At 32.3% G+C, this 24,009-nt stretch overlaps 1 protein-coding gene across 1 annotated transcript; it reads right to left on the reverse strand.

Moving 5' to 3' along the window:
* Positions 1-33: 33 nt before the first annotated feature.
* LOC111704331 (uncharacterized) lies at positions 34-21,862 on the reverse strand (the record flags this gene model as incomplete). Its single annotated transcript, XM_023476556.1, is given in 5 exon segments — positions 34-212; positions 4,753-4,822; positions 16,471-16,557; positions 20,433-20,494; positions 21,803-21,862. Coding segments are annotated over 5 exon segments (400 nt in total), but the record flags the coding sequence as incomplete, so codon positions are not given.
* Between the last annotated feature and the right edge of the window lie 2,147 nt (positions 21,863-24,009).

The following is a 24,009-nucleotide window of genomic DNA, read 5'->3' on the forward strand; positions in this document are numbered from 1 at the left end:
ACGAAAAGTCAATAAATTTAAAAAATCCTGTTGTCATTAAATTCTCATCCTTTGTGGGTGACTCTGTATAGTGGATGTTTATACCTAAACATTAAAAATTTTTGAGTAACCTGAACAGTTCATTAAGAATTGAATGGGCGAGGACAGATTTGCCGGAGCCAGATTCTCCGGAGATTATGATACTCTGAGAAACCTGTCTCTTTCTCTCATCTCTAGATTATTAAAAACTTGATGCTTTGTTTGAATTGATGCGATTGTAACACAAAAAATTCCAAATTCTTGATATTTTTTTTTTAAATTGGGACTTATTATGTAACAATCTCATTTACAATAAGAGATCGATAAATGTTTACAAAGAAACATAAGAAACATGCAAAAAAATATAATATAAATTATACAATATATTTAGGTTCGGGAATAATGTTATTTTTTTATTTTTGTTGCCTTGCCTTGCCTTTCCCACATTTGCAATAATAATAGAAATTTGCGGATTTTCCGTTTTCATTGGTCAATTTCAAATACGGTTCTTGTAGAATGGCATGTCTGATTGACAACAGTACCCTGAAAGGCGTTGTGTGCTCAAGGTATGAATGAGATATCCAGGTTTACAATTTTTAAAACTGATTATTTTCAATTTTGGTTTCTTTACAAGAATGACTTGTACTTCTACTGAAGAAGAACAATGTAGGAATTATCGGAATAAAACACTTTTTAGTTAGAAAAATTACGTTTAGAGTCGCTTTAAGATAAAGAAATGAGAAGCAGGGTTTCCAATGTTTCCGGAACAATTTGGTTCCGGACCAATTTCTTGAAGCTGTAGTAAATTCTAAACTGTCTGCAACCTTATTGATGAAAACTTTTTAGCTCAAATGAGATTACATCTACACCCTACAACCAGGTGTGATGTTCTAAAAACAAGTTTGTGCATGTCGATCACTCTTTATGGAATTGATCGGGAAAAATCAATTCGAATACTTTTTGTTGAGCAGGTCACAACTACCTCTTGTAGTTTTCATAGAGTAGAATTATTCGTTAATTGTTAAAGAAGTCAACACCCTGAAGTTTTTAATAGCTTTTAATAGCTTTTAATAGTTGTGCATTCTTAATAGCTTGAAGAAAGGTTCCGAGCCTAGATACATTAGAATAGATTGCAATAGCAAGATGAATTTGGTTCTTAATAGCTTCAGGAAAAGTTCCGAGGTTCTTAATAGCTTCAGGAAAAGTTCCGAGAGTTTTAATAGCTTCAGGAAAGGTTCCGAGGTTACAGAAGCAAGTTAATCCGTAAAAAATTGGAAACCCTAATGAGAAGATTTAGAATTTACAAGATTAAATATTTAAATGAAGAATATTTCAAACATTTGCCAAACCTCTCAGCATGATATTATGAATATAAATATATATATATATATATATATGTATATATAAATATATAGGAAACAGATGGAATATATACTAAACACAACTAATCACTTTTAACCACGGATTAACCAATAATAGATACAATTAATCTTCCAAAAATCTACTACCATTTACATTGCCCCTTTTTGCACGTATACATGTAAACTGGAGATATTATGTACTTTTTTCTCTTTATCTTCTGATTTCTTTCCAAACAAAAGATTAATTGTCTATTTGTTCAATGGTACCCATTACCATTTGAGCATGTTTATCAATATGCCACACAGTTAGTTCCCATCCCTTTCACAATTCCATCCTCTTCCTATCTCACATTTTCCAAAATATCCAATCGATTTCAGACCATAATACAATATTTCTGTACCGATATTTTATTAATGAAACAGATACAGTTAGATTCTTGTGAATATGGTTGGATACTAAATTGAACTTTAATGACTACTTTAAAGGCAATTAACTTTTTCACTTTATGCTATGAAAAAATTTAAAACTTCTAAGCTTTGACATGCACCATGAAATTGCTTTATAACTCCTTTTTTACTCTCGTTTAGAATTCAGTTCAACATTTCCAATGCTAACTTCAAACAAAATCAAACATAAAAAATGTCAAAAATTGGTGCGAATTAAAAAGATGCTTAAAAATATCCGTTTTGCGTAAAACCTATATATTTTCACAACCAATAAAATATATTTTATTTTTTTTAAAATTACAAATAAATCTATCATTTTTATTTCTAAAGTTGTTAGTTCATTATCGAAAAACACTAACAATCCACCACTAGTTTATATTAAATATAATGTAAACAATAAATACGTAACTTTCCATTTCATTTCCTTTCCATTCCTTTTCCTTTTATTTCTATTCTTTATATTTTTATTAATTGAAAGGAAATATTCCCACAACCTCTATTTTTGGAGGTTTTCAAATATTTTCTCCTTAAGCACTTTATTTTGTATGTTTTTTTTATCCCTTCTAAACCTTCTATCCCCCCCGAGCAAGTAAACCATCTACTTCCCTCTTAAACCTTCTTCTTGATCTGTTTAGTAAACTGCCTGTGAACGATGTGGTTTAAAAACTAGTCAAGTTTGGTTTATACTTGTGGTTAAACAATATATATTACCTACAGTATGTTGCACTCTTTAAAATTAGGGCATTTAACATTTTTGCCTTTTATCCCTTCACTATTCCCTTCCTCCTTCCTCCCATCCCCTAACCCCTCCTCCCCCTCCTTTCTCCTTTATCCCTTTATGAGATCAGAATTCGAATAAACCACATATATTACATTAAATTTCATGTTTTTAGAAAAAAATTTTAAAAATTAGAAATAAAATTTAAAAATTCTTTTAATTTTCAAACGATTGCACGTGTTCGTCTTGTTATCCAAGGTTTTTAAATTGTAAAGCATACAACTAATATATCTCTGATGGTAATTAGGAAATTCTAATTTGATTCAAAAGAAAAATGTAATAATTCATTTTGTGGAAGATAACTTTAATTCGTAAATCGGAAATGAATTATGAGTATTAAACATTTTAGGAAACCATGAATTGCGTGTAAAATGATTGATCATGATTCTTTGAAAAAAGAATAACGGTTTTTACTAGCCTTTAATAGGTATGCCTTTTTTATTTTAACAGTTGATACTCTCAAAAAATCATTAGATCGTAGATTTAAAATGTATTAACTAACATTACCGTAAAACATTTTTGACAAAGGATTGAAGAACGTCTGAGCTGGGTTGGGACGGATACAGTCTAGATCCGGGGTATTTTCGGGATACAGGGTGACTTGAATATCCAGACAAACTTTCAGCAGGGTGTCCCAAACTAGTTGCTGGGCAGAGAGATACCAGGTTGGGACCAAGAAACGTCTTAGTAAAACAAAATTTAATTATTGATCTCTACTTTTAGTTATCTACTCTTTGCTCTCTGCTCTCTGCTCTCTACTCTCTATTCTCTACTCTCTACTCTTTGCTCTTTGTTCTCTACTCTCTACTCTCTACTCTCTACTCTTTGCTCTCTGCTCTCTGCTCTCTGCTCTCTACTCTCTACTCTCTACACTCTACTCTCTACTCTATACTCTCAACTCTCTACACTCTACTCTCTACTCTCTACTCTCTACTCTCTACTCTCTACTCTCTACTCTCTACTCTTTGCTCTCTGCTCTCTGCTCTCTACTCTCTACTCTCTACTCTCTACACTCTACTCTCTACTCTCTACTCTCTACTCTCTACTCTTTAACCTGAAATGTATTGTTCTGAAGTCTAGAGCTGAGAAGGTTTAGAACTGCAGCTTCAGTATAAGGCCCCAAGATTTCCATCAAATCATCCTTCATCTCCTCCCCGTTCTTCATCTTATCCATCCCGTTCTTCATCTTTCTTTCATCCAACATTCTTGTATTCTTTCGACTATTTATCTCATTCCTTTTATTTATCAGCCCGTTTTGTCTGTTTTCACTTTCTCTCCATCCTTTCTCGTTATCCATGGTATCCTGTACCAGTCCTTGATTCAATCCAACCTCATGAAACGGAGTTTTTACTCGAAACTTCTCCGCTTGTTTCCGTCCTGTGTTTAAAACAGGACCTGGAGCTGGTTTTCTCTCTGGTAGGGCGGGAGGTGGAGCTTCTTCAATCTGATCCGAGGGTGGCGGGATGTTATTTACGGAGGGAGTAGGGATGTAATTTACTGAGGGTGGCGGGATGTTATAAGTGGAGGAAGGAGTAAAAAAAACAATGGTAATATGAATAATTTATATATTTTATAATTTTTTTGTAGTCTTTTCCTGTATGAGAGAAATTATATTTTCGTGAAATATCGCTTGATTATTTTCATGATCAATCGATTGATTTTGAATTTGATTCATTAGAATTGATTTGGTTGTAGAAGGCACGATTAAAGGTTTGACTTGCTGCCTTATTGTGCCATTGGATATACTGAAAATATTTATGTTAACAATTATTCATGCTTTTTACCCAATTGGAGGGGGAGGTGTATTCCCCCCCAATGTTGTTCCTCTACATAACGTAATATGTAATAGCGACTTGCACTAAAACAACTTCTTTACCTTTTCAAGCTTATAATGGAGAACATTATATAACAAATTTTTTACAGTTTTCTGTTTTTTTTTTTAGTAGATGATAGACTAGAGTAAATGACAATGTAAACGGAAAATGATTCAAGTTTTTTTGTTGTTGATAATTCGGGGTCAAAAATGTGTAATCCTTCCCCTTTCTCAACTCCAGGGACAATATCAATAGTGGATTCATCCCCCCCTCCCCTTCTATATTAGATGAAAATAACCCAACCAGATAAGGTTAATGAAGAGGTAGAAAATACCTTTTTTCAGATGCTCTATTTTGGTTTTCTGTTTTCTCATGTTTTCTTTCTCGATTTTTATCAAAAGGATCTAAATATAAAACAAATTATTGAAAAGGTCATTTTTGCATTTATCCATTAAAAAACATTAAAGGAATTGAGTATTTGCCACAAACTCTGATTTTCTAATCCCTATATCTTCACAACCCAATGTCGTAGACCTTAGATATTTTAAACTAAGAATTCTGTTCGATCAAAGTGTCTAAGTTTGAAATCTAAAAAGTTTACACCATAAGGTTGCAAAGATACAGAGATTAGAACTTTTGAGTCTGTTGCAAAGACTCAATTTCTTTCAGATTCAAATAGCTTTTTTTGTCAGTGATTTCGACAAGGTCTACAAGATATATACAATATACACCTACACTAAGAGTATCTAAGTATAACTGAAGTATCACCGGAAGAATTAAAATAAAACCTTTGTAACCAAAGATTATAATTCTTCACAAAATACATATTTTTAAATGTTTTTGTCCACAATTCCGTAGAAAAATGGTATTATCTTTAAAATTTGAATTCTAAATGTGAAGTGTGTTAACCCCTTACAAGAGATCAAGTAAATCATCAATTAATCAAGTTAACATAGTTTCAGCGAAGGGAAACCCAAAGTATGATATACAGGGTTACCCACAGAATACGAGACTTCAGGTACGACTGTAGGAAAATTGTTCAGTCTTTTTTAACAATCAGATGTGAGGTACTTTCCCAAAGGATTTTTCCCAAGTGGCAACTTCCTAAATGTGCAATTTCCCAAAAGCGACAACTTCCCAAGTCAATCCTATCTGCGGCACTCGGCCCCCTAGCCTATCCTAGCCGTAGCGCTCGGCCCCCATTGCAGCCCGCAGCGCCTCCGAGGGCCTAACCTATCCTTTGGGATGTTGGGAAATTGCATATTTTGGAAGTTCGCCACTTGGGAAATTGTCACCTGGGAAAATGCTTTTTGGAAAGTACCTAACACCATTTCGAGGAGGGAGGATCATCAATTTCAATCTGCAGATTTTCATATTTTAATGAGTTTTAGGTAGTCATTAAAGTCTCATCTTTTGAGTGTTACCATAGAAAAAGGCACGAAAAAAAATATTAAGAAGAACTTTAAGTTCTTAAACTTCCAAAGGTTTGTACAAGCTGCCTGATTAAGACAACATTGTAAAAAGTTAGATTTATGTAAATATGTTTCAAATAAGATTGAAAGTTACCAAAAATGTTTGTATAAACAGCTTATAATATTTATTTTGAGGTTTTGAGGTTGAAATCAATGTGAGGTTAGAAATATCAAGGTCAGGTTATTTCATCTTAGTTTTCAACAAAGAACAATTTCCTCCCCCCCCTGGACCAACCAGACAGAGATGTGTTTTGATTCAAAAGCGCGTGTTTTGGTCTATAATTCAACAATTTTTAAACTTACGGAGTGAGTTGTCTTTTTGAATTTTAAATACGCATATCCATACATAAACAGTATAAAAGTAAAATGGCGTCATGCCAAATTGTAATCGATTTTAGATATTTTCACAAAAACATTTTCCAAAGGGCGACCTCCCAAGTGACTATATCCCAAATGGCAACTTCCCAAATGTGCAATTACCCAAGTGGCAACTTCCCAAAGGTTGAGTTAGGCCTTATGCGGCGCCGTAGGCTGCAATAGAGGCCGATGGTTTAGGGGGACGAGCTCTGCGACTAGAACATAAAAGGAGGGCCGAGCATTGCGGCTTTAACAGATATTGGAAGTCTCACTTTGGAAAATGCCTTTAGGAAAGTACCTAACATCTATTGCTAAAGTGAAAAAGATAAAAATGCAACAAGACAGCAAAAAACACTGAAATTCGGTTGTTATTGGATTGTTTGGGTGACTTCGGAGTGCTGAGTGGGGGGAGGATGTACGTTAAAAAATGTAAAATTTTTGGAAACCGAATTAATTGAAGATTATGGGTAGAGGGGGAAGCTAGGCGGATATTCTAGTGGTAATTTTGAGATCTGGCAAATCCTCCCAAATACCATTTATCTATCATCCATCTATCTATTATCTTTCATCTATCTATCTATCTATCTATAAATGTTTCTGTCTGTTTAACAAACTAGCGATGAACCCATAAACATTAAGAACACAGCCTATCATTATTTACACATCAGGAGCCCTCCCACCTCCTCCTAAAAAATTTGAAAACAAATCCGTACCAACAGTTGAAAAATTTTCATTCTCCATTTTCATACTTGTTCCACATCTTCCGGAGACACTTTACAATCTCATTCAAGTTTATATATTCCTGTTTATTTTCCTGTTTTATTCTATTTTATTTTTGTTTTCATGTTCCTGTTCATGTTCATGTTTATGTTCATGTTAGTGTTAATGTTAGAGTTGATGATAATGTTGATGTTGATGTATATACATATGACAATGTAGATAATAATGCTGATTTTAATATTCATGTATATACAATATACATATGATCATATTGATGTTGATGATGATTTTGATCATGTTGATGATTATGCTGATTTTGATGTTATTGTTTATACAAATGATCATGGTAACGTTAGTACTCATGCTGATGTTGATGTTGATGTTGATGTTGATGTTGATGTTGATTTTAATGTTGATGTTGATGTTGATGTTGATGTTGATGTTGGTGTTGATGTTGATGGTACAAGTTAATGTTAATGAAAATAAATATAACTATGATCGTGTGAATGTAAATGTGTTAAGATTTTGTTCCGTATTTATTTTTGAACAGTTTACAATGTTTTCAAATTTGTGTTCTGTTTTGAATTACATGACACGAGATTGATATTTTCCTGATGTTTGATCTCAGACATTTGGATATAAACTCATCAATCTCTTCTGGGATATTAGGGTTGGGGGACCAGAAATTTATATCCTGGGACCTTTCTTCATTCTCAGGAGATTTTAGTGAACTTGCCTCAATGGTCCCAACTTCTGCTTCCACTGGCCTGTTATGACCATCATAACTCCATTTTTGGCATGACCTGATTTTATTGCTATTTGGAGGATTTCGGCCTTTAGGATATTCACTTCTTGATATTTTGATGTCACAATACACTGAGGAACCTATTCCACTATCTGTAGAGCCAGGTCTGCTCTCTTCTATACCACTGTGTACATGTGTATTTGGTTTGCTATTGGTTTGAATTGGATTCTTTAGATAATGTTTATTAAGCTTCTGATTGGTCCTTGTTAGCTGAATTGAATTCTGATTGGTTTTTGGACATTTTGGAGGATTTTTATTGGTTGCATTCCACCGCGTGATTTTCTCATTGGATGATTCGGGATTATTTGGTTTGGTGAAATAAGTCTCTTCGAAAGGAAGGCGATAGATAACGCGAGTTCTGCAATTGCTACTAATAGATAAATAACAGTTTTAAAGAATGACTATAAAGTGTAGGTTTTGAATTTTTCCAATTCTCAATTCCGCTTTTCATTTTTATTTAAATTCGTGAAATGATTTACAAATTTACAAATGCATTTAAGTAAGGAAGGATGAATGAATGAATGTATGCACCCATCTAACTTCCTTCTTGTTTAAGAAAGGGCGGATCCAATATATATATATATTGCAAATTTTTGGCTTAAAACCAATAATAGTGCAAATTGACCTAAAGATTCAGTAGATTAGATATACAGATATTTTGCAATATATACATGTATATATTGTAGCTGGAAACCTAAAAAACCCTACAGAAACCTATGGAAACATATAAATTCCTATTATGGAAACCATGAATTGAGTCCTATAGATGAAAACCATAGATGGAATCTCATGGAAATCTAAAGAATCCTATTAGTATCTTATGGAATTAGAAACCTTAGAAAACCTAAGGAAACCTTTGGAAACCAATGTAAACCTAGGGAAACCTATGTAAACCTAGGAAAACTAAACCTAGGGAAACCTAGAGAAACGAAACCTAGGAAAACCTATGTAAACCTAGGGAAACCTAGAGAAACCTAGCGAAACCTAGGGAAACCTAGGGAAACCTAGGGAAACCTAGGGAAACCTAGGGAAACCAAAGGAAACCTAGGGAAACCTAGGGAAACCAAGGAAAACCTCGGTAAACCTAGGGAAACCTAGGGAAACCTAGGGAAACCTAGGGAAACCTAAGGAAAACGAGGGAAAACTAGGGAAAACTTATGGAAACCTAAGGAAATCCAAGGAATTTCTTGGAAACTGGCAGATGTAAACCTATGGAAACAAAAGGCAAACTATGGATACGTAAGGAAACCTAAATGGAAACCAATAGAAATCTATGAAAACCTTTGGAAACTTATGGATGGAATCCTTTGAACATTTTTGGATGAAAAACTATGGAAACCAATGGATGGAAATATATGGAAGCCCATGGATGGAACCCCCCTGATAGATCTGGTCCTGACAACTGAATTTATGACAGCAATTTATGCAATGTTTTGTTTGTAAACAAATGTATGCATAAATATATGCGCAGCGCTGCGCATGAATATCGAACTCCTTAATCCATGCAAAAACTGGAATATTGGAGGGGAAGAGAAATGGTAATTTCCAAGCAGTTCAGTTAAAAAAAAAATTAAATTGATGTTTAATGCATATTTGTTCAAATCTATTCCTGAAAGGCCGATCATCTTTTACAGATCGAAATTTTCGCATTTTTCACTGAAATTTTTTAATACATTTAATTTGTTGATAATTTGTGTTCTGTGCGAAAGATGTACTTTGCTGTTCAATGTTTAGTGTCTCAGAAATATTGATACAGTGAGAACCAGATAATTGTGGAATGAACGACTTTGCTTTTTCATTTTTTAATAAATGTCGCAATGGATTTTTAATTTGCAATCTGCAACGGATTGATCTATAGAATTGGGCAGTTTGCTTCTTAAAAAAACTTTAGTTGCAATTTGCAAATTCATGAATCCTTTGCGAGATTTCAAATAAAAAGAACACGAAGAAGATTCCACTATTTTCTGGTTCTCACTGTAAGTATCTGGTGTCTAATATCTAGTGTCTAATATGTTTTGGTTAGAATGTGATGTCCAATATATTGTGTAGAGCGTCTAGTCTATATGTATACAGTTTGAAGGCTGAAACACAACTGATTTAAGATTCACAAAACCACGGTAGCACAGACCATCCATTGCGGTGGTATATACTAGAGCGTGGGGGGGGGGGGTCATGAAAAATCACCACTTCGACAAATTAACAAAGAAACTGTTTACTTGCATCAAACTCTAATTTTCTAATCCCTATATCTACACAACCCAATGTCGTAGACCTTAGATATTTTAAACTAAGAATTCTGTTCGATCAAAGTGTCTAAGTTTGAAATCTAAAAAGTTTACACCATAAGTTGTTTACTTTCATCAAACTCTAATTTTCTAATCCCTATATCTGTGCAACCCAATGGTGTAAACCGTTATATTTTATACTATTTGATTTTATCTACAGAATGCATAGTTTGACGTATCAGGGGTCTCCGACATCACGAAGATTGAGAGCCCACTGTTTTAAAGATGAGTGTGTGACGTCATTTGCGGTGCGGAAGAAAAGCGAGTGCAGTGTGCCTTCCCCCCTTCGTTGTATTGGCTCCGTAGTCCCCATGACAAGCATAATTTTAAACATATTGGCAGAAATTCAAGAATAATTACACTGCAAATTATTTTTTGCCAACCTTAAACGCTAAATTAGGAGATACTGAAGGACAGTGTCAGAATTCAAAATGTTTGAAGATTACAAAATTACGATTTTTTTCTTTGTTATATAAAGGGAGTATTCGCGAAAAATAAAAGGGGGTATAGGCTTAATGCGATAAAAAGCGATTTTGATTAATATTAATATTAATATTTTGATTAATACTAATATTAATTCTATCTGTTGCGTCTATAAGGAGAAAATTGTTAAAAACGGCAAATACCAAAGAACGTAGGTAGTGTCCATACAAATTCAGAAAGATGCAACATTCAACTCGGATCGAAAACAAATAAATTTAATTCCAAACAAATCATTCAGATATTAAAAGCAATAGCCATCGATTATTTTTCGACGCATTCGTAAATAGTTGATATTTCATAATATTTTGTATTTTTCATGATCTGAGTTACTTTTGAAAACATTATTCCTGTTTCGAGGATTTTTCATAAAAAGACGACATTTTCATATTTTCCAGGAATGTTCGAAAATCCAGCGCAAGCGAAAATTATTTAAAAATAACAAAATCAAAAATATTATGAAATATTAACTATATACAAATGCGTCGAAAATTAATCGATGACTACTGTTTGTAATATCTGAATAATTTGTTTGGAATTAGATTGATTTGTTTACGATCCGAGTTGAATGTTGCATCTTTATCATATCCTGAGAGCGAGGAAGGAAGTGGAACTTGAAGAGTANTTAAAGGGAGTGACCGGCTATGTAAGGTAGTTGAACTGAGTATGCAGTGTTGTGGCAAACTTCTTTCGGATTCATTTGAGACTAATTAAACTTTTTAAAGATCTGTAAATCCTGAGTTTGAGCGCAAATTCGACGTTCAAAACTCCTACTTGGGGGGTGGATACGTTTTCAGAATTAGTTTTTTCTTAATTATTAAAGAACGACGACATAAAATGTAAAAGAGTTTTCAATTTGAATAAGTCTGGGGAAAATCATCATAGTAATTGTAAACTGACCAGGAGGAGAAGGTCAAACTCAATAGACATTACTGGTACAACCTTGTGCCTTTGTTGCTCCACTGGTTCTAACTTTACGTACAAATAAGAGAGATACATATTTATTCGGATACATATTAGCAATTCAAAACATTGTAGTTCTTCAATAATAGGAGTTATAATAAAAAACATTTATGATTTTAATCTTTCGTCCAGTTTACTTAAGTTTGACGTGAAGTTCTATCGGAGACCCCCTCTACAATAAAATCGAAGACTCCCATTGGAGACCTCGAGTTTTTTATCTGGGAAAACACATCATAGTACAGCGTGTCCCACGAAACATGACAGTTGACAAATAGTTGTGAATGTCGTCTTCTCTATATTGTATAAGATATTAAAGGCTATTTGTAGTTTATTGTGTTAGAAAAATCTTTTTTTAAATACATTTTACTTTGAAATCAATTTTACTATAACATGACTCCCAAATAATATTTTTGTTATTGTCTTTGGTATCAAAGCACTTAATAAATTATGGATGAAAACATTCTAAACTATTCAGAAACTGTCATGTTTCGTGAGATAACCCTGTAGTTCTATCGGAGTCCCCCTCTACAATCAAATGAGAGACTTCCATTGGAGACTCCAGGTTTTTTTTTCTCGGAAACGACATAGTCTAGACCCTAAACTTTTCAACAAACCCTCTGTTTCTAATTTGCATAAATATGTTTTGAATGTCGAGAATCTGAATTTTATAATCAATCAATCAATCAATCAATCAAACAACCAAATAATCAATCAATCAACTTATCCTACCAGCACTTATTTGAAAATATTTCTTGAGGAATTTTCGTTATTTCCAAATAATCTACCAAACTATGATCCTATAAGTAAAAGAAGTGCAAATATTAACTTAAGACAGAGTATCGTAATGAAACCCAGTATCTAAAACCCGATTTTTATGAATAGGGTCAGGCAGTTTTGTAAATACCAATATTTGTGTAGAGAAATATTATTTCATGTGGTTTCTTTACATTCTCTTTTTGTTTCTGATTTCTTAAACTATAATTAATGCATATGTAATATTGCATAGGGCCCAAAAAAACTTGGGAGTTTCGTTCAACGATTATAACTCTCTTTAATTTCTGGATCTGGTGTATCTTCCTTGGAATGTTGGAATGTATCAATTTAGAAAAATGTAGACAAAAACAATATTCTAAGAAAAATGTAGACACAAACAATATTTTAAGAAAAATGTAGACAAAAACATTATTCTAAGAAAATGTAGACACAAACAATATTTAAAAAAAATGTAAACACAAACAATATTTTTAAAAAAATGTAGACACAAACAATATTTTAAGAAAAATGTAGACACAAACAATATTCTAAGAAAAATGTAGATACAAACAATATTCTAAGAAAAATGTAGACACAAACAATATTTAAAAAAAATGTAAACACAAACAATATTTTAAGAAAAATGTAGACAAAAACAATATTTTAAGAAAAATGTAGTCACAAACAATATTTTATGAAAAATGTAGACACAAACATTATTCTAAGAAAAATGTAGACACAAACAATATTTTAAGAAAAATGTAGACACAAACAATATTTTAAGAAAAATGTAGTCACAAACAATATTTTAAGAAAAATGTAGACACAAACATTATTCTAAGAAAAATGTAGACACAAACAATATTTTAAGAAAAATGTTGACACAAACAATATTCTAAGAAAAATGTAGACACAAACAGTATTTTAAGAAACATGTAGACACAAACAATATTTTAAGAAAAATGTAGACAAAAACAATATTTTAAGAAAAATGTAGACACAAACAATGTTTTAAGAAAAATGTAGACACAAACAATATTTTAAGAAAATGTAGACACAAACAATATTTTAAGACCTCTTTATTCAGAAAAGAACAAATTAAAACCCAAATAAGATACTTTCTAATGCCAAGTTAGGTGTATTTTAATTTCTAACCCTACGAACATATGTCTATCTGTGAGTTATGTAAAACTTATTCATTTCTATGAGTCCCCTGGTATACAGGGTGTCCAAGATTTCCGTAGTCCCCTGGTATACAGAGTGTCCCAAATTTCCGTAGTTCCCTGTTATACAGGCCTTGTACCAAATTGTCATTGTTCATTAAGTTCATTATATAAAGAACGTTCCAGAATCCAGATATCTCAGGTTATTTATAAAGAATTTATAAAATATCGTTTTTTAACCTACTGATAATGGAATGATGCAGAATTTGTGTAATTAAATAATGATATGGAGCTCTTTAAAACTGTTGTCGCATGTTTTATGGCTATTATTTAAAACTTATTGAGATTCAGGTATGATAGAAAAAAAACATTTAAAAATTGCCAAGACAAAATTTTATAAATTCTTTCGATATCTCCAAAGCTTTGGGTTAAACTGTAGAATAGTGAAAGGTACAACTTTGTAACCTCGCACGCCTCTAGATTTGATTTATGTGAAAATTAAATCTACTTTCCTGCAAAGTAGAAATTGAAAACTTTTTGCTCTTCTGAAGAACTCATAAAGATTTATGATTAAAATCTGGCTTACAGTGTAAGAATTTTTGGCTTCTGTTAGTTTGTCTGTCTGTTGGTGTTGAATAAACGTCAAAAGTACGAAACCGATCAGGGCCTAAAATACATACACTCCAGGAAAGGTTGAGACTGGTCGAAATTAAATAAAAACTAATAGAACACTTTTTTGATTTTTAGGATATCTTTAAAATCAAGCTTATAAACAGAAAAATGTGATGTTTTATTACTGATAAGCGTGCTCTACCTACATATATATGAAGCATGGTAAATCATTTAGTTTAATAACAACCCATAAAGACTCCGCATACCCTAGACCCACCCAGACCCTTAATTAACCAAACAGTTAGGATTAAAAATATATTTTAGATTAGAAATTAGAGAGCTTTATGACCTTGAGACCTATATTGGTTGAATGTATTTGTAGATTCAGGCACGAAACTGTACAAAAACATATTATGTATACTATCTATGTATTTTTCTGTTTTGTTTAATTAATAAATCAATTTTATGTATATATATGTAATAAATATCGGGTAACACCATATTCAGTAAACCTGCAGTACGTTGTACATCATTGAATATCTATGTTTGTAAACTTCTACGTAAGAAAACCATTATTCATTTTAACTGTGTTTCAAATGAATACGCAGCATGATTAGCTTAATCATGTGATGTATATAATGACGTATATCTTAAATTGCAACTATTCTAACTGCTCTGTAATACGTAACGTGATTGCCTTAATCATATGATTTAGATAACAACGTAGGAATTGTAATTACCTCTATTAGCTTTACCTTGTAAGATATAAACCTCAAATACATTAGTTAATATAGAAACTCTGCTTTGATTATGGTGTAGAGTAATCGCATACTTGTTAAAACATATGGGCTGAGATTGTACCTTGGTATTTGGTAAAGATCGAGTAAGAGCTTGTTTGATAGCTATGCTTGGGTCCCTGTGTGACATTTAGAGCTAAAGAGATCGCGCCCATTGGTAGTGGCGTTGATAGTTTACGGAATTGTAGCCGTGTAATAGCGTGTTTGATAGCCATGCTTGTGTCCCTATGTGGCATTTTAAGCTAACAAGATCACGCCCATTGGTAGGGCTGAGCAATGTTCCGTCAACAAAACAGAGGTTTTCGAAAATTAACGGAAGAGTTTGTTAACAAACGGCAAAAACCGGTAATTTTTAAATCGTTAGCAAAATTAACCATTTTTGAAAAAAAATTAACGGTTAAAAACGTTAGCTAAAAACTAAAAGCAGTAAATTTTGATATTTTCTTTTTAAAATTGCATGAAATAAAAAAAAAATATAAAAATTTTACGTGTTTTGATGTTTTAAATGTCGTCTTCTGTGTTTATAAACCATTAACAAAAATTTTTCGCCGTTAATACTTTAATATACCGTTAATGGCTGTGCCGTTAACAATTTTTTAACTGTTACCAAAATTTTGTTTGTGTTTTGCGCCGTTAATGCCGTTAATTTGTAATAACTTTACCATTAAGGGCTAGTTAAATAACGACAATTAAAATAAAAACGGAAGATGCCGTTAACGGAACAAGCGTTCCATTCTTACCTATACAATCAATGGCTAACTGAAATTTTTATTTTTTATTGGTTGAACTAACTGTTAACGAAACAGCTAGAAAAAGTTGGAAAGTGCCCAGCCCTACCCAGTGGTTGTGGCGTTGATAGGATTGTAGCCGAGTTGATTGTATCCAGTTTGAGGCATTGATCAATTAATTGCTAGTGTACGTATTGAGAGCAATAGCTAATGAGATCGCGCCCAATGGTAGTGGAGTTGATATTTCACAGGAGTGTAGTCATGTGGATCACGTGTCCTGTTTGACTTTTATAGCGGACAGGTTGTACCTGGACTGATACAGTTCTGGACGAAGTTTTAAAAGAATGGCATTTACTACATATATATATATATATATGTATATAGGTCTGTAAGGGATTGTAATATTTTAAGTGATCCTCCATTCAAAGATGGCAATTCCCGATTCACAACGGTACTCTTAAACGCGTTTGTCTGGAGAAGTATTAATTACATATCAATTTTTAATAGATTTTTTTTCAACTGTGGGTTCTTTACTGAAGTGACATGCGTTCTACTGGAAGAAAAAACGTATGAACTGTCCGCATTCAGCAAATTTATATCTGGCAAAAAAGACGAAAAATAATATGTTTTTCCATATACTCGTACATTTTTGAACTAATCAATAAATATTTTCGAAGTTTTTTCGGATTTTCAAAACACCTAAATTATTCTTTATTAAATAGAACTTTTATTCAATTTAAAACCCACATGGAGACCTTGCGAAGGAAACTTACTTTTGCATAGTTTGTTTAATCGGGGCTGAGCTTAAAGAAGTTGTTGGGGGTGCAAGGGGCAATGCCACTCCCTAAACTTTTTTATTATAGATATCTTATTTTACCCTCTGTGTGAAATAAAGACAAATATGAAAATATATTTACCATATTTAAAAGGATGACAAGGAGGAGAGTTTAACGGTAGTAGAGCCCTATCGTAAATATTCTCAAACGAATATCCCCCTTCTCCTTCTGAAATATAAAAACAAAATAAAAGTTAAATAATCTACAAAATTGGTTTCTTTATTAAAATTACTTGGGTATTTTTGCTTGCAAGAGACAATGGAAGAAACCTTCATAATAAAACACTTTTTAAGATAAAAATCTAACTTTAGCTCACACATTACTGATGAGATACGGGATTACAGGCTGGTGAATCAGGAATAGAAAATAAAAAAATGTTTTTTTAAATACTTTTGATAAATATTTATAATATTGTTGTTAAACCTATTATTTTCCTTCACAATAAAACAAAATAATTGTCTTATTAAGATTAGGTTCTTGTACAGTGGGACCAAAAAAAATGGTAAAAAAACGTCGTCAATCTTTTTCTTTTAGTGATGAAAATTACAAAACCCTTAGAGACATGTCTAAAGTAAAAGGACAAACAAAGGCAGAAATATTTTTTTTCCAATTTTCACTGTATACATATATATAATATATTCAACTATTAATTAAGAAAATTTGACAAATACCATCGAATTTAGAAAAAGGTCTGTCATCGGTTTTTAATCGTGTTCTTCCTCTGAGTCCGTGTTTAGAGCTTCGCAGACAAAGTGACATTTTTCTTAAATTTTCAGTTAATATTTCGTGCAGGCTTAGACACTGGTTTCTAGTTTCTAGGAAATCTAGGGTTTGGGGTCTAGAGTAAAAACTAAGATTGGACCAATTATGCATGGATATCTACTCGGTACTCACACTCATACAGAGATAGGTAGATACTAGATAGGTAAATACTAGATAGGTAGATACTAGATAGGTAGATACTAGATAGGTAGATACTAGATAGGTAGATACTAGATAGGTAGATACTAGATAGGTAGATACTAGATAGGTAGATACTAGATAGGTAGATACTAGATAGGTAGATACTAGATAGGTAGATACTAGATAGGTAGATACTAGATAGGTAGATACTAGATAGGTAGATACTAGATAGGTAGATACTAGATAGGTAGATACTAGATAGGTAGATACTAGATAGGTAGATACTAGATAGGTAGATACTAGATAGGTAGATACTAGATAGGTAGATACTAGATAGGTAGATACTAGATAGGTAGATACTAGATAGGTAGATACTAGATAGGTAGATACTAGATAGGTAGATACTAGATAGGTAGATACTAGATAGGTAGATACTAGATAGGTAGATACTAGATAGGTAGATACTAGATAGGTAGATACTAGATAGGTAGATACTAGATAGGTAGATACNATGATAAACTCCATGGTTTAGATGATAAACTCCATGGTTTAGATGATAAATTCTATGGTTTAAATGATAAACTCTATGGTTTAGATGATAAATTCTATGGTTTAGATGATAAACTCCATGGTCTAGATGATAAACTCCATGGTTTAGATGATAAACTTCATGGTTTAGATGATAAACTCCATGGTTTAGATGATAAACTCCATGGTTTAGATGATAAACTCCATGGTTTAGATGATAAACTCCGTGGTTTATATGATAAACTCCATGCTTTAGATGGATTAGATGATAAACTTCATGGTTTAGATGATAAACTTGTTTAGATGGTAAACCCCATGGTTTAGATAATAAACTCCATGGTTTATAAAATATATGATAAAATCCATGCTTTAGATGGATTGGATGATAAACTCCATTGTTTAGATGATAAACTCCGTGGGTTTATATGATAAACTCTATGGTTTAGATAATAAACTCTATGGTTAAGATGATAAACTCCATGGTGTATTGGATGATAAACTTCATTGTTTAGATGATAAATTCCATGGTTTAGATGATAAATCTATGGTTTCTGTTTATAGACAACTTGACTCGTGTTTGAGTACTAAAGGTTTATATACGACTGAGTACTAAGGTTGCGTGCATCAAGAATTCACGTGAATACCGGCAAACAAACACACAAACATACTCACGGACAAACACAAACACATTAACCCTTAAATATAAACACACTCGCAATTTTACTAGCGTCCATGTTTTGAACCCTAATAATTATATAATCTATAAACAATTATAGATAATTGTTCATTGTTTCAACTTGCATTCTTATAGACAGCACAAGAAGAATACATTTTTGCAACATTACAGGGAACCATTTTGTGAACGCGCAATTTATTTTAGTTTTGCGTTACTCATATACAAACATAGATTGAGAAATTATAAAATTCATTTTTCCAAAATCTTGATAAACATTATTTGTAGAAAATAATGTAATTTTTTCTAGAATAAAATATTATTTCTTGAATAGGCAAATCTTGTAAAATCATTTCCGAATAGGACAGGTTCTGGAATGTGGAAATTGTTAAGTTCTCATTTTCTCAAGTTAAGTTGGGCTTTTTGAAGTTTTGGTCAAAAATATTAAGAAAAGAATATAAAAATCAGTATTGTCTGGAATTGCATTGATTATTTTACGATCCCAGTTGAATGTTGTAACTTTCCGAATGTTGTAAGGACGCTACGTTCTTCAGCATGAGCCGCTTTTAACAATTTTCTTCTTACAAAGACGCAACAGATAGAAGTAAGATTAGTAGCGATCAAAAACGTTTATTTTTCGCGAGCACTCCCTTTAAGATTCCACGTAACGTCCCTTCCACCTGTTGGCCCTGCAAGTATGCACGCATGTATGTTTTGTAATTTCCTCTTTTCAGTGGAGAAATAAGAGTTATCTGTTTAACGAAGATATTCAAGCAAACATACATTGTACGGACATACAGCCTGTATATATGTATACAAGTACTCTAGCGTGCGCTATAAACTTGGTTACATTCATTAAGAATATTATGGATTAGGCGGGTATATGATAGGGTCAAACCTATTATCATAATACTCATATCTCATACCTACCTACCTACATACCTCCCTACCTACCTAGCTGCCTACCTAGCTACCTAACTGCATACCTGTCTACCTACCAAACTACATACCTCCATACCTACCTACCTACCTAACTACCTACATACCTCCTTCCCTACCTACCTACCTACTTACTTACTTACTTACCTACTTACCTACCTACATACCTACCTACATACCTACATACCTACCTACATCCTACATATCTATCTACCTACATACCTACCTACCTACCTACATACCTACCTACCTACCTACCTACCTACCTACTTACCTACCTACCTACCTACCTACATGCCTATAACCTGCCTACCTACCTACCTAACTAGCTAACAACCTACCTACATAACAACCAACCAACCTGCCTACCTACCTATCTACCTACCTACCTACCTACCTACCTACCTACCTCCTACTTACCTACAGTCCTTACCTACCNCTACCTACCTCCTACTTACCTACCTTCCTACCTACCTTCCTACCTACCTATACCTTCATGTTTCCTCGCATACTTAAGCTAGCTAATAATAAACATCTTCATTTATCAGCCTTCCTACTTTACACCTTCCTATACAATCTACCTACTACCTGTCTACAAGCCACATATCTAAATACCTAAAAACCTTTTTTACTAAACTAACTTCATATTGCAAAGTGAAAAATGCCAAATATTTTAATAGATGTCCCTCCTTTCAGTTAAATTGCAGAAACTACTACATCTAGCGGCAGAAGTTTGCAATACTCAAACCGACTAATTATATTGTTAAGGCGAGAGTCATTAACGGTTACATATCGGGCATATCAGATGTTGGGTTGGTTGGATTTAATTGTGGGATAACTATCAGTTATAATTATGTTTGATTCATTAGTTGATGTGGTGGGGTNAAAGAAGGCAAAGATTTCATTGATTTCCTGATTTCCTACCTTAACTGCGTTAAACTTATTTCTGACTAATTACTCACCATAATTATGTGACATGGATTTTTATCATATTTCTTACCTTTACTCAGAGACATTGGTTTCTTTACTCGTTGCATTCGTTTACTTTGACGGCGAATATTCCTAAATAGAACTTTGTGTTAACGGAGCAAACACTGCTAATCCTTAATTAGCTTTAAAGAGAGTGTTCGCGAAAAAAAGGAAGGGGGTATAGGCGTACGGCAAAAAATGAACGCTTTTGATCACTACTAATCTTACTTCTATCTGTTGTGTCTATAAGGAGAAAATTGTGTAAAACGACTTATACTGAAGAACTTAGCGTCCATACAAAATTAGAATGTTGCAACATTAATCATCGATAATTTTTCGACATATTCGTACATAGTTGATATTTCATAATATTTTTTTATTTTGTATGATCTGATAATTACCTTTGAAAGCAATTATTCTTGTTTTTTTTTTGCCGTAAACCTATACCCGCTTTCATTTTTCGCAAACACTCCCTTTAAAGTCGACCTAATTTTTCTGAAAATCCTGATCACCCTTCTTGGGACACCTTGTATTTTATACGTGTGTAACAGAAAAGCTTAGAGCCTGAGCTAAATGCAACGAAAATTTAAAAAAAAAACATTTTCCCCAATGGCTAAAATAGGCAAGAAGAATTATCCATTAGATAACCATTATTAGACAATTTTTGAAATAGCACAGGCAACGCCAGATACTTCCATAATGTTTATAAAAGCTGAAAAGGGTGAAACGACTGACTGATCACAAATATTGTTAAAGAAAAAAATACTAAACTTGTTTAAAATTCCTTATTGTAATTGTAATTGAAATCCAAGTTTTATTGTTTTACTGATTTCCGGTTAGAAAATAGAAACTGCAGACATATTGACCTTATGTGAACAATTTACATTTCTTTTTGTTTTTTTAAATAAAATATTTTTTGGGCGATGATTATTTATCTCATGAAAACTAAAAATGAATATCCAATTAAATAAGTTAAAATATTCCATCTCCATTTATTTTGAATATGTCTGTACACAGAGTATAAACAATTACAAAATACAAAATTCACAAAGTTTTCCTTTTTTACATATAAATTATACACGAGATACTGCAATGAAATATTAAATGAACTATTAATTGTCAAAAAACGTTTCATCCGTTTTTTTCAATTTTTTTGACAATCAATCTTTTTTTTATGTTGTTTTTTATTTATTGATTAAAAGGTAAAATACTTGACAGAAAATGTAACCAAATTTGAATCCGGTGGCCCACTCTTTCCTTATCTTATTAAACATTAAAAAAATTAATAAAATAATCACGACTAACGATAAACTCTGTAATATTTTATCCGCTCTGTTTATGGTTTAAAGTAGAACAGGTGGTTTTTATAATACATTAGATCAAAATAGAAATTCTCCAAACCTGAAAAGTATTTGAATTTCCCGCTCAAAATCTGGATTTCCAGGTAAGTCGTCTTCTTCACTTGAAGTATTTTATTTTTTGTTTGTTGATTAAAAATGATTTGTTTATTTTTTGTAATATTTCTTTTCTCGTCTTTCTGTACTTCTACTTTATACTCCTGAATAAGATTGTATCATTCATAAAACAGAAAAAGATAAAATCTAAATTTTAAAATTCTTTTTTACCCTTGTCTTGGTTTCAATTTTAATTATTTAAAATTCTTCATTCAGTTTTTATTCATGTTTTTTATCTTTGCTTCCAATTATTCATGGCTATAAAATGATATGAACGTGGAAAAGGATCATTATAAAACATCTAATTAGGTATGACGTTTTTAAGGTGCATAATTAGAAGAGACGGGGCCGGGGGGGGNGATGATAGAAATTTTAAAAACAAAAACTTCATCGAAAACGTACTTTCTCTTTTATAACCGATTTTTTAAAGTTTAAAAAGTAATAATAAAAAAATAAAGATCTATTAAATCCAATCATTGATTAGATATATCAATAAAAGTCGGACATGGAATTTTAGACAAAAAATGTTTAACTTTGAACTATTCGGCTCTTTGAAAGAAATAAATTTCTTTTTAGATTTTATACTTTTAAAATAAATATTTAGTCTCTCTTTAAACATTTATTAAAGTTCTGATTATATCTGTTTGACAAACTAAATTCTGTAATGTAATTGATTTAAAAACAAAGGATGTAATAAATCTTTTTAATTAGACAAATTCAGATAGTATTTGACTGTGGCCATTAAATACAAATAGTCATCGATTAGACAGTTTTTCATTTTAATCTGGATTTGAAATAACAAAAAACAATTGAACAGACACAAAACATAGACATAGACATAGCTAGACTCAACTCGATAAACTTTTGATTCGAAGGATTGATACGGAATATCCCCGGTCCAAGAGATATTTAAGAAACTAGGCTTTTAGGGTGCTTTGCGCTCACTTTCATGCAAATAATTTTAACTTTTAACTGTTGCTGTGAAAGTCGGTCATTTTAAATCATTTTCAAATTTTGGCGGATTTTTCTTTTTGAATTGGCGCATTTTCAAAAAAAATTTTATTTTACAGGTTTTTTTTCTTCAGTTTTTGATGTTTAATAAACCTTCCCTGTGGTCATTCGAGGTGACACACAACATTTAGCCCCCGATCGGTTCAGCCGTTTAGACGTTTATTGGATACAAATTACAAAAGGACAGACAAGCAGACAGACCGAAAAGCAAAGTATCTACATTTATAAAAGAAATAACTTAATGGCAGTGTTTGCAAAAATTCGACAGCACCGGTAATGCCTCTTGGGACTGATTCACAACGGTACCCTTAAAAGATTTGATTACTTAAGTGTAAATTAGACATCAATGTTTATAATTTTGTAAACTGATTATTTTCAATTTTGGTTTCTATACAAAAGTGGTTTGCGAATTTCAATTTCTACTGCAGGAAACAGAAAGGAGTTATCAGAAATAATCACTAAAAATATCTGTCCCCATTATTGATTAGATAAAGCTGTTTCAAGGGTACCGTTGTGAATCAGGCATTGCAATTTTTGAAGCGTTGCTTGTAGCTACGCTTCCTGTCCCTTTGAACCTCTAAAATCTTTATAACTAAAACCATTTCAGGATTAATTGATTGAATGAAATCATTATCTTCCTGTTGATATATTTGATCTGGAAGAAGAATCGACATTTTTCTGAAAATATCCAATTCTGTAAAAAACCTGAATTTAAAAAAATCAATTACTAACTTTTATCTCTTCCAGCAGTCGTTAACTCCCTGTATATGAAAATATTTGATACAGGGTGGAGAAAAAATAAGTAAAGAAAAGGTGATAAATGTATGCTTACAGGACATTGTTAAATGATTCACCCTGTATAATCAAAGCTCATGAATATAAATTCGATTTTTGTCGGTAAAGTGCCTAATAATAGACAACAAACTCATTGTAATTCCTATATCTACCCAGAATTATCACCAAACAAAAATATCGAGATACTGATATTAAAAAATATAATTGTGAATTATAGATTGTAGATACCGATTACCCAAGTAAAATTTAGTCCTATATAGTTTTACAAGGAAACAAAATCGGAAAAGTAAAGAAGTTTGACCGTTCTTCTTGTAGTGAAGGCTGGTTTAAAAGAGTAGGGGGGGGGGG

This window comes from Eurytemora carolleeae, unplaced genomic scaffold (genome assembly GCF_000591075.1).
Source record: "Eurytemora carolleeae unplaced genomic scaffold, Eaff_2.0 scaffold480, whole genome shotgun sequence".
Lineage (NCBI taxonomy): Eukaryota > Metazoa > Arthropoda > Copepoda > Calanoida > Temoridae > Eurytemora > Eurytemora carolleeae.